At 51.5% G+C, this 11,721-nt stretch overlaps 1 protein-coding gene across 1 annotated transcript; it reads left to right on the forward strand.

Moving 5' to 3' along the window:
- Positions 1-549: 549 nt before the first annotated feature.
- Positions 550-3,646, forward strand: LOC129210839 (zona pellucida sperm-binding protein 3-like). Its single transcript, XM_054837140.1, has 9 exons — positions 550-957; positions 1,598-1,713; positions 1,798-1,901; positions 2,114-2,291; positions 2,367-2,487; positions 2,594-2,685; positions 2,755-2,900; positions 3,177-3,296; positions 3,516-3,646. Exons 1-9 carry the CDS (start codon positions 550-552, stop codon positions 3,644-3,646), a joined length of 1,416 nt encoding a protein of 471 aa, XP_054693115.1.
- The last annotated feature ends 8,075 nt before the right edge of the window (positions 3,647-11,721 follow it).

Genomic DNA, 11,721 nt, shown 5'->3' on the forward strand with positions numbered 1-11,721 from the left:
GGGCCAGAGCCCAGGTGGATTTTGCAGTTAAAAGTCCTCTCCATTTCTCAACGTGCCACCTTGATTGGTGCTCCAGGACCTGGGTTTTGGGGAATTGCTGATGATGTAGGGGGAGACCAGGGGAGAAATGCTTGTGGGGGCCTGACTGAGCCCTTGTCATGTTGGTGGCCAAAACTGGCTCCATCTCATCTAGGGAGAAGGTCACAGACACAGCTACAAGGGACGAGAGCAGAGGGTTTGTGGCCAGTGGGCCACCGAGGTGGCAGCAGCTGATGCCAACCCAAACAGGCAAGACAGAGGGACATGGGACAAAGCACTCCAGGGTAATTCCCAGCGGTAGGTCCAGGAAAATCACCTTCCATGCCCTGGGAGGGAGGGATGGTCCCAGCTGGATCCCATTGCCATGGGCTGCTCCTGGCTGGGGTTGGGGGGGGGTGTGCTGCAGGCAGCCCCCAGGTGTGCCCCATCTGGGCTGGGGCTGCTGGGACTGCTGGTATAAAAGGCTCCTGAGGAGCATCTTCTCCATGAGTTGGTTTTGCTGGGGTCAGGATGGGGTCTGGAAGCAGCCTGGGTGTTGTTCTGTTCTGCTGGGTGCTGGCTGAAGCAGCATCTCACAGCCCCTGGGGTTTCCCTCAACGGGACTTGGGGGTCTTGAGGGTCCGGGGGGACTCCTCTTGGAGCCGGCCCCATGTGCCTTCCTTCTCCCAGCCCTCTCCCTGGGCATGGGTGGATGTCTCCCAGCTCCAGGCTGCGGCCCCGCTGCACCCCGTGGCCGTGCAGTGCCAGGAGGCGCAGGTGGTGGTCACGGTGCACAGGGACCTCTTTGGCATGGGACGCTTGGTCAAGGCTGCAGAGCTGACCCTGGGCTCAGCCGCCTGCTTGCCTGTGGCCCAGAGTGCTGCTGAGAGCACGGTGACCTTTGTGGCTGGACTGCATGAGTGTGGCAGCACCCTGCAGGTGAGGTGGGATGCCAGGGTGAGGAGCTCCTCTATCACTGATAATGCTCCATAGGTAATGGACCTTCTCTGGGCTTTGACCAGCACTGGCTGGGTAGTTTTTGGAGTATGGGTACCATCCTTAAGCCTTAGATGAGGTGCGCACCTGACAGCAAGCAAGGCTTGTGGTGGTTTTATGACTTGGATGGATGTAGCTGGTTGCATGAGTATATGGGAGAACCAGGCATAGCTTGAAACTGAGTGACTGTCACTGGGGAAGTAGGGAAGGGGGCTTGCTGGGACCTTGCTGACCTCCTCAGCAGGAGAGGAGGAGGGCTGCCTGGAGCTGGTGTGCCCCAGCTCACCTGGGGAAGGAGGTTTGCAGACCTACAGCCCCTGCCTGCCTGATGTGGGGACTTGCTGGAGTACCGAAGGCCTTGAGGCCGACCTCCTCCAGGGCTGGCACCTTGTTGGGATGCCAATACAAAGCTTCATGGCATCCTGTTTGCTCCGGACCGGGAATGTGGAGGACAGCCTGGGCCTTTACAGCTGATGGACCTGTGTGTCCTAGCACAGTCAGTGCTGGGTATCTGATGGTGCTGGGCTTCTGGTTGACTGGTTTGTTTTACTGACTTGTTGGTTCTCCCAAATCTTCTTTCCAGATGACCCCAGACTCCTTGATCTACAAAACAATTTTGTCCTACAAACCTACTCCTGGCAACCTGGTCATTGTAAGGACCAACACAGCTGTGGTTCCTATTGAGTGTCACTATCCCAGGTGAGCAAATGGGAGCTGTCTCTCTCCTCCTATGGACCTGAGGTGATGGTGACATATTTGTTAACACATATCTCTCCCATTTAGGAAAAGCAATGTGAGCAGCAATGCCATCCGGCCCACGTGGGCTCCTTTCCATTCCACCCTGTCAGCAGAGGAGAGGCTGATGTTCTCCCTACGCCTCATGAATGGTGGGTGCAAACCTGGTGGACCCTTCTCCCTCGGGTTCCTGCTCCTGCCAGTTCTTGGCCGCATGCTGAGAGCCCAGAGCTATAACCTGGGCTAAAATCAAATCTTGTAGAAGTCACACATGCAGTTGCTGCTCACTTAAGAGGTCTCATGTGCAAGGGATTGCAATGTGCTTTTCTTCAGATTGACCTGTAACCTTGAATCTACCTTCCAGATGACTGGAGCACTGAGAGGCTCTCCAATGGCTTCCAGCTGGGGGAAAGCTTGCACCTCCAGGCTGATGTTGCTTCTGGGGACCACGTACCTCTAAGGCTCTTTGTGGATGACTGTGTTGCTACCCTGAGTCCCGACAGGAACTCCTCTCCCCGATATGCCTTCATTGACCTCAGCGGGTAAGGGGCGCAGCATGCTCTGGGTGGTACTGCTGTAGCTGGTTGGGATGTCCCTGACTTCTGACCCTTGTCCAGGTGCTTGGTGGATGGGAGATCAGATGACACCACTTCAGCCTTCATCTCTCCAAGGCCGAGGCAGGAAACGCTGCAGTTTGTGGTTGACGCGTTCAAGTTTGCAGGAGATGACAGAAACTTGGTGAGATGTGGTGCCTGCCCCTCCTCCCCCAGTGTGTTCAGAAGCTGTGCTGTTCTGCATGAACAAATTTAATTAACCTTGGATGTTGGCTTAATTTCCTTTCCAGATCTACATCACCTGCCACCTGAAGGTCTCCCCAGCTGACCAAGCCCCAAATCCGTTGAACAAGGCCTGTTCCTTCAACAAAGCCAGCAGCCTGTGAGTAGCTGGTGCACATAGGGAGGGGACCAGCCTAGAGAAGAGGGCTTACAGGTAATTCTGTTTCAGTTGGGCTCCTGTGGAGGGTACTGGAGACATCTGCAGCTGCTGTGAGATGGGCAACTGTGCATTGTATGGAGGATACTCCCGGAGGATTAACCCTCCGGCCAGATGGCCGAGGAGGCGCTTGAAGAGAGACATCTCTTCCAAGCAAGGTAGGGCTCTGTGTCTCCAAAATGTACCCCCAAGGCAGAGTGACCCTCCAGGTTGGGATGGCCAAGATGCTGGAAGAATTTTAGCAAATGCATCTTATCTTAAGGACAAACTTAGCTCCTCTCCAATGTTCTTGGGGAAGTAACCGTGTCTGTGTCCTTATATTCAAAACTACTGGAACCCTGCTCCTGCAGGGTCCACCTTCCTGTAAGTCCTGAAGTCCAGACTAAGCAGGAATTACCTTCCCTCTGAACTCATTCATGTCCTTCTCTTCTTAGGTGGGTCCTCAAGAGCAGCAGAGGCTGAAGTCTCAGTTGGACCACTATTAATCCTTGACCCAGCTCAGGGATTATGGAGTTCCTCGGGAGGCCCTGCACCAGCAGGGAAGACCTCACATGGTACGTGTGTCTTCTGTGACTGCCTTCAGGTCTCAGCCGAAGGTGACTCCAGGTAGATCTAGCCATGAATCCCCCCCCCCCATGATTTCACCCCTGGACAGAGATTTTTCTAGTATAATCACCAAAAGACAGTCTAGGGGATTTCTTCCTGCAAGTTCATCCACTGCCAGATGGTGGAAAGCCATTAAATGTGTAGTAAGTAGATCTTGTCTTTTCCAGGTGCTGCTGAAGGACTTCCTATGCTGGTCCAAGTTGCCATGCTCGCGGCAGCCACTGTGCTGAGCTTAACTGCTCTTGGACTGTTTCTCGCATGCAGAAAATGTAGCTGCCCTCCTGGAGTGTCACTGTAACTCCCCAAGCCTAATAAAGAGAAACGTTTCCGTCCTCTCCTTGTGTCCTCAGTGGGGAGGAGGGACAGCAGTCAGCCTTTGCTCTGGCCTACCCCGATGGGATGGGAGTTGAGGTTGTGCTTGTGCACCGTCCTCCAGGTAAGCCATCTCCTGGGGTGGCCACAAGCTCTTGGGAAGCCACCAATGAAACAGTGGTGGGACCAAAACCATGGAGAGCTGTTGCCACCTGAAAGCATCCCGAACCACAGCATTTGGAGATGGAAAGTGTCTCTCTGCAGGAGGACCTTCCAAATGTTCAATGCTGCTGTTGTGGCTCCCTGCATGTTGTATGCTTGGCATGCATTGCTGTGCCTGATGGTGAGGACTCCTAAATACTGGCTGTGAACAAGGTATGGCTCCTGTCTTCAGGCAACTGAGGGAAGAACTGATGCTGCTAACAGATGGTAAATGGCTTCCTGACTCTGGTGGTGTGAGTTGATGCAGCCTGGGTGAGGAGGCACTACCCCTTGAAGGACGACACAACAGCAGCTCTAACTCTGGGGGGGTTTGTGGGTGCTGGGGCTAGGTATGGCTTCTGCTGCTGGGAGACCTGGGCAAGATGTGGTGTTGGATGTGGATGCAGGATGAAGATGGGTGTTGCTTCTAGTTGGTGTGGCCTCAGCTGTATGGAGAGCAGGGAGCAATGGCTGGATGGGGGCGTGGAACTGGTGACCTTGTAATTAAGGAAAGGGGATAAATAGGGAAAGCTACTGGTCCACCCACTCTAAACAGATATTATTGTTTTTAAGTATAAAGGGTGGAGGGAAAACCTTTAGTCAGTAGGTCTGGAGATAAGACCTGGATTGTCATCACCTCACCTTGGGGACTCTGTCCCTGGTGTGCTGGAGGAGCTGTGGGCGCAGGAGTCCTTGTCACACTTAAATGGAGCCCGTATGCATAAGATGGGCCTCAAAGCTATGTTAAATCATTCTCCTTGCTCTGCGGCTTTCTCGCCTACACAGCGTAGGCTTATTCTGACCTCTTGGCTTAGGCTGTTGAAGGCTCGAGGTGTCTGCTGCCTGGTGGAATTCCAGCTGGGTATGAGCTATTGGCGTCTTGACTCCTGATGTGGTGAGCCAAGTTGTGTTTCTCAGGAGTTTGTGTAACACAAATGCTCCTCAGAAGTGGTTTGCGTACCCTGGGCTGCGTGCCGCTTGTAGCCCCATGCCCCAGAAGACCTACTGGGAGCAGTGGTCGCCTCCAAACCAACCTGGAGGCTGCTGGATTTTCTTATTCCATGTGCTTTGAGGTGCTACCTGGTATAAAGATCATCTTCATTGCATTGGGTGAGCTAATTCATTTATTTCATATGGTGCAGGACCTCCTGGGTGAGGACAGCAGTGGGGTCAGATTCCTTGAAGCATGAATGTGCCTTGGCTGGTGCTGGTGACCCTTGTGTGCTTGGCAGGGAGAATCTTCAAGCCTGACACCCCTTCATCCTCCTGGTCTGAATGACCTTATGCCTCATGTTGTTGCTTTCTATACCCTGGGAGAAGTCAGAGACCTGATGCTTGCAAGAGCCTTTTCTGAGCTGAGGAAACTGCTCTTGGCCATGGATAAAGAGTGAAAAGGGGGTGGTGGGGCAAAGCAGCAAGGCTGACTCAGGGTGATGCCAGCAGCCCCACTTCTCAGATGTTTGGTCTTCTGCTAGTGCCTTCTGAAAACTGTTTTCAATGAATTAAACAGCTGAGCTGAAATAATCAGGTGGAAAAATGAGGCAGCCAGGTAAGCCTTTTTTTTTTTTGGCTGAAACCTTCCAGATCAGGCTGTCAGCCTTCATGTTTAATGCACAAGCTACTTCCTGAAGGAGCTACAGAAGATTAAAACCCTTTTTTTTTTTCTTAATTTTTACTTTGACAGGGTGACATGCGCTGCCAGGCTGAGCTGAGTGTGTGGCCAGGCTGTGATGTTAAACTTCCAAAAAGCTGTTGGTGCTCCTCCCAAGGGTGTGGAGACCCAGCTCTGTCCCCTGCATGGGAGCTGAAGGTTGTCCCATGTGCATGGACCTCTCAGCCATCTGTATTGAGGCTCCTCACTCATCTCTGAAGCCACTTTCTTCCCACTCTCCAAAGAAACCTGTTGCTGAGCAGGACCTCCTGCTCTTCTCTCTGTTGTCCTATGTCACAGGGGTTTGATGGAGACCTGTGCTCCTCTGGGTGTCACATCTCTCCTGGAAGCTCTTCTGGCTGTGAAAGCCCAGTCCTGTTCTGGGCAGGTGTTGCCAGCACCACCTCCCTTCTCAGGTCCATGAGGAGCTTAATGAACAAGCCAAGCTTTGTGGCTATTTCTTCTTAAAGATGTGGCCTTGTAACCCTTCCCTGATGCAGGCTCTCAGGAGGTGTAGCCATCAGCATGGGACTTCTTCTCTCGCCTCTAATGGCTTCAGCATCCAGGCTAGGAAAGGGGGAGGAACTCTGGCTGTGTCTTGGTCTCCAAACCCTGTTGGATCCAATCCTGTGAGCGCTAATCCCTCAGCCTGTGCTCAGATCCTCTTTTGAGGCTCATCTTGCAGAATCACAGAATGGTTTGGGTTGGAAAGACTTGTGCTGGGAGCTGTTGTCCTCCAGGCTGTACCTTCTCCTGCCAAACCCTTTTCCCAGCCCAGGAGGGGTCTCCACATCAGCTATTGCTGCTTATAATGCTGTTGGCTACCACAGGTGAAGCACACCTGTGGATTTTTAGTATTATAATTTAAAACATCTATTCATTTTTTTAATAAATTAATACGAAACCAATTTTTCTCTCCCCCCTCTGTTTACCAGGGAAAAAAAACTTGATAGGAGGGCTGAGGAGAAGGGATGGGTGGAGAAAGAGTTCCCAGAAATCTAGGTCTGACCTAAGGCTCCCAAAGCTGGGATTGCTGCAGGTGGATTAAGGAGCCAGCGAGGAGAAGGTGTCTCATGGAGGATGACAGAATATTTTGGGTTTTTTTTCTCTGTGTGGTTTAACACAACCCTGTGCAATCACCTGATGGGTGAAGAGAGGAAGTGTATGGCACGTGGTGATGCCCAAATCACCCGCTCTCCCCCACTCGTGAGCCCCATCAACCCCAGTCCCGTAATTGCTGCTTCTGGAAGCCATCAACATTCGTTTCCCTTGCACTCACGAGCATCTGAGTAAAGACTTAATTAGAAAGCTGTAAGATGCTGGCAGAACAATCAATTTGTGGGGAATTAATAATGTGAAAGAGGATGCGTCGTGGTTATTCACGTGTGTCTCCAGCTTGCTATGAGTGCCCTGTTATATGGAGATGTCAGTGATAGGCTGTAAGTGGTCTTCAAGGCAATTAATTAAAAGAAGAAGAATTGGCCATGCAGGAGAACAATCAGGTGCTACTTACGGGAATTTCAGGGTAAAATCGAGCTGCTTGGTATGTTGACTTGCAGATTCGCACTCTTGCGTGGAAGTGGTGTGAGCATCAATACCCATTTCCCTTCTGTACAGCAGGACCTGCTCCGTCCTGTCCCTCTCTAAGCATGGCTCATCAGTTATTAGGCAGCAAGAACAATTAAAGATAGAGTAAAATAATTAGGTAATAGAGGATTTTTTCCCAAGAATCAAGCTGGGGCTTGCAGGGAGTCTGGTGGGTTTGGAGGTCCTCTTGCCTGGGTGGGTGGCCTGGCTGCATCTATGTGGGGTCTGGCTCGAAGACCCGGTGGGACGGTGGCAGCTCTGGACCAACCTGGATGTGGACACTTGGTCAGCCAGGGAAGGGTGGGCAAGCTTTTTGTTGTGGCACCTGTGAGCAGGCTGGAGATGACCTCCTTGGAGATGCAGCAGCAGCCAGGGAAAGGGAAAATTGAGGGAAAGGAGGAAAAGTTCATTTTAGCTGTTCCTTAATGTCTTGTTAGGGTACCCAAAGAGTTTGTGTTGTCAGACATCCTTCTCTCCGACCCTGGTGTACCCTTATCCTCCAACTCCAGGCGTTGCAGTTTATTTTTAAATGGGATATTTGGCATGGCAAGACTTGCGGTGCTTGAGTTCATCCCATGGGACTATCCCTTTCGTTGCACTGCCATCCATCCTCCAGCAGAAGGGACCTTTCTGCAAAGGATTCCTGGTCCGTGAAGTAGATTGCTGCTTTTTTTTTTTTTTTTTTAATGGAAGCTATCAAAATTTTCCAAATCTGATTAAAAACTCCAGGGTGTCGTTTCAAGGTTGATTTTCCAGTTTTGAAAAGGAGGAGCATCCCCCGTTACCCCTGAGCTGCCCTCCTTGCAATTAAACGCACAAAACCCGGTTTGTGGAGCCCTGCAGCTGCAGAGAGGTACATCTGTGCAGCCCAAGGACTTCCCAGCCTTATTTATTTTTTTTTTTCCCCAAGCCAAGAGCCTTCTTGCCTTAAATGCCGCACGCGTATCGCTGTGGACCTGGCAGCATTTAAACAGGAGGCTGCAGGCACCCGTGCCCTGTGGTGCAAGGGGCTCCTTGCTACTCTTATTTTACCCCTGTGAATAAGCTCCCTGATGTCCTAAAGATCTTATTTCTGCCCCAAATGTCTTCTTGTCCTGCTTTTTTTTATTTTTTTTTTGGCTGCTCTAAACCCCAGCATGGGGGCTTCAGCCATGCTCTCCTACCACAGAGGTGTCCCTGCATCGGCAGCTCCTGGACTCCTGTGAAGAAGCGGGAAGCTCGTTAAAAATAAACAAATATTCTGTGTAATGAAAAAAAAAAAACCCAACAAAAAAGCAGGAAAAACACCTTCTGGTGTTTTTTAAAAGTTATTTTCTATATTGTTTTTTTAAGAGCAAAGAGGCGTGGGGAGAGGGGACCTTGCTGACGTTATGCGGGGCTGGCTCTCGCGAGGGAAAACCACCCCGGATGCGACGCGCTTGGATGCGAAGGGTCCAGGGATTTATTCCTTGAGTTGCGCCAGGCCGAGGACGCGACGTGAGTTGTGTCCCTTCTCAGCCCTCTGCATCCAGAAGTCAAAGCGGCTGTTAAACTGCGCTGCCCAAATTTAACGCGTGTGCAAATTGGCAGCTCCCCATCGGCGCTAATTTCCCGACCGTTGACTTTATTGATGCCCTGCCTGCACGTGCTCAAGGAAATTGCTACATGGTTTGTTTTTTTTTGGTGGTTTTTTTTTTTTTTTCCCCCCTTTCTGTGGTGATCAGTAAAGCAGCATGTTACTCCAAGCCTTGACATGCTGCTGGTGGAGCTTTTACAGGCGGTGACCTTTGCAAATGTGTTTCCTGAGCACTTATTTATTGTAAATAATATCCATTTTCCCTCCGTAGACCCGGAGCAGGAGCCGAAAAGGAAAATTTCTGGTATCTCTTGTGGGTATTCATTCCCATCTGAAAGGCAAAAGCATTTCCCCAAGGGGCTGGAGTCAATTTACTGCTCGTGTGTTTGCTGCCAGGAAAAAACACCGCGCGGTGTAAATGGAGATGAAGGAGCAAAAGCCATTTGAAAACACCGCCGGTAAATTAAAGTTTTGCCGTATTTGCCGAGATAATTTAGCGTAATTCCCTGCTAATGAATTAATGCACCACTTCTTGTTCATTATAGCTTCCCTAATTTGATTGGAGCTCTAAGTGTTAGCTAGCTTCATTACCGGCGAATATTAATGTAATAAAGCGGGTTTTGGTGGAGTCCTTTATTCCCAGCGAGCTTTGTTACTCAGGTGATGTGCTGCTGAAGGGCTGGGAGGAGGAGGAAGAGGAAGGTCAGGGATGGTACCCATCGTTCTGAGGACTCAGCATCATCTCTTGGTGGCCACGTCGAAGAGCTATGGGGTTGCTCCATCCCTGGTAGAAAACAGCCCATTCCCCTGCAGCGTTGCAGCTTTACAGGGAGGAAAACCAGAAGCTAAAAAAAAAAAAATAAATAAAATAAAATAGTCATTGCGGGAAATTCATCATCAACCGTCAGCTCATCGGTGGAGCGAGGGGAGCAGTCCCGTCCCACCGCAGCCCTGGCTTTGCTTTTTAATAAATACAGCTTGCTCTTTAATAAATAGATCGTAGGAAAGATAAAGAAGAAAGCAGGTGACGTCTGATTCTGAAGATTGGTACCCAAATGGCTTCGATGGCCACGCATGGGAAAACATCGCTCTGCAGCCCCTCATACTTCTTTTTTTTTTTTTTTTTTTTTCCCCCCCCAGCTTTTTTCACCCCATAAACTTGTACCAGAGGCTTTGGCCAAGGCTGATGCCGGGGTGGGGGATGCGCGGTCCCACGGAGCCTTCCGTCATCCTGCCTGTGTGGCCGGGGAGCCGCGAGGGACGGGGCTGGCTTTGCCTCCATCGTGTTCTTTGATGCAAATGGCTCCATGCATAATTTAAGCTCCGTGTTGCTTACACTGAGTAATCATCTCCACTCCGGCTGAGAGAGGATGGAGAAGGAGAGCTTGTTTTTTTTTTTTTTTTTTTCCTCCTTTGGTTTTTTCTCCCAAAAGTGTTTCCTAATTTCTGGATGAACAGGTTTTCCCGCTCTGCATCAGGCAGCTGCTGGACTTTGAGATCTGGGCATCATCCAGCATCCCAAAGGTGACCAGGGATGATGTCCCAGGGCACTGCATGAGCCAACCAGTGGGGAAATAATTTGTTTTAATCCATGAATCCATAGGTGCTAGCTGTGAAAAGACGCATTTTAATGTAAAGCTGAGGATGTAATCCCACGACTCCAGGTCTGAGGTTCGCAAACCCCATCCTGACACCTCCTGGGACTCTGGGCAGAGATTTCCATGAAATGTTGGGGCTCAGGTGGCCTTGGGGACACCGCCCCAAGCCAGGGCATCGCCGGACCCAGCGTCAGTGCTCCTTATTACGGGCTGGCACCGATGCCTTTGATTTTTCCTGGCTTTTTTTTTTTTTTTTTTCCCTTTTCCTCCCTTCTAAAAGCCCCAACGTTTTAATTATTTATTTGGAGCATGATTAATGTTTTGTCTGACGTTGTTCTGCCAGGGGAGCCCCGGTACATTTTGGTTTAGCGAGATCTAATTAAGAAGTCCCATCAAGCATGTCATCCCTTGTCTTACAAGTACCTCCAGGGCTCCTTCGGCACGGCTGCGTTTCGGCAAGCTTGGCTGGACCCGACGGCTCTGGACGGCTTTGGGGCTCTTCTGGGGGGGTGCTGCCTTGCAAATATGGGGTGCTCCAGCCAAGCAGCCCTCGTTCAGGGTCAAGGGAAGACCCAGATTGCTGCTACCTCTAGGGCGTGGAGGTAAGAAGCATTTTTAGCCTCAAATTTGCCCTTTCTGGCTGCGTTTTGGGGGGGAGGATGCTCTCCTCCTGAGAGCAAGATGCAGCCAGGTTGAAGCCGCCTGGTCCCCATGTCCCCACCGGGGGGACAAAGCACGGGGTGATGACATCATTGACCCACAGAGGTGACGTGCCATGGGGTCACCGCGGCATCGGCGTCTGGCACGGGTCTCGCAAGGGGTGGCGGTGACAGAGGCAGCCCCTGCGCGGGGCGCACACGCGTGTGCGTGAGTGCATGTACGCGGGTGCACGTGTGCCCACTGCCACCCAGTGGTGGGAGAGCACCCAGCCGTCACCCAGCTTTTTGTAAGGCAAGGTAACGTAATAAATAAATATACGTTACTCGTTGGCATAGCGAGGGCTGTGTCCACGTGCCAGAGGGTTGAGCTCCAGGACCAGTGGCCACTGGAGAAGTGGGTTTTACTGGGCCGGAGGTGAAGCCGCCAGCTCAACGTGTCAGCCAGAGACCCTCGCTCCGAGTGTCACCTCCTATGGCCTTGGGGGCATTAAATAGCCTGGACAGCCCCGCCTGAGACCCCCACCCACGCCCTGCCCATGGCTCCAGGAGCCTATTTAAGCTCAGCCTGGGGTTTTTGGTCCTTTCTTGAGCTATACTGCATGGATGCTGCTCTCCAGCCATGCCTGTTGACCACAAACTTATTCCCACCTTGCCTTGGACCATCCTCGTGAAGACTCCTGCATCTATCCCAGCTCTCCACCCCTTTCTTTCCCTCTCCTGGCAGGGCAGGAAGTTTTTTTCAGGTGTCCAGCTGAGACTGCTCCATCCTTGGGTTTTCAGCCCCGAGGGAGGTTGGAGCCCACCATGAGC

Source organism: Grus americana, chromosome 10 (genome assembly GCF_028858705.1).
Source record: "Grus americana isolate bGruAme1 chromosome 10, bGruAme1.mat, whole genome shotgun sequence".
Lineage (NCBI taxonomy): Eukaryota > Metazoa > Chordata > Aves > Gruiformes > Gruidae > Grus > Grus americana.

What these genes read in the sequence shown, in the direction of transcription:
- LOC129210839 (XM_054837140.1), top strand. Translation starts at nt 550, where the DNA reads ATGGGGTCTGGAAGCAGCCTGGGTGTTGTTCTGTTCTGCTGGGTGCTG. An exon ending in CAGGAGATGACAGAAACTTG is followed by an intron (nt 2,488 to 2,593) that starts GTGAGATGTGGT and finishes TTTCCTTTCCAG; the next exon opens with ATCTACATCACCTGCCACCT. An exon ending in TTCAACAAAGCCAGCAGCCT is followed by an intron (nt 2,686 to 2,754) that starts GTGAGTAGCTGG and finishes ATTCTGTTTCAG; the next exon opens with TTGGGCTCCTGTGGAGGGTA.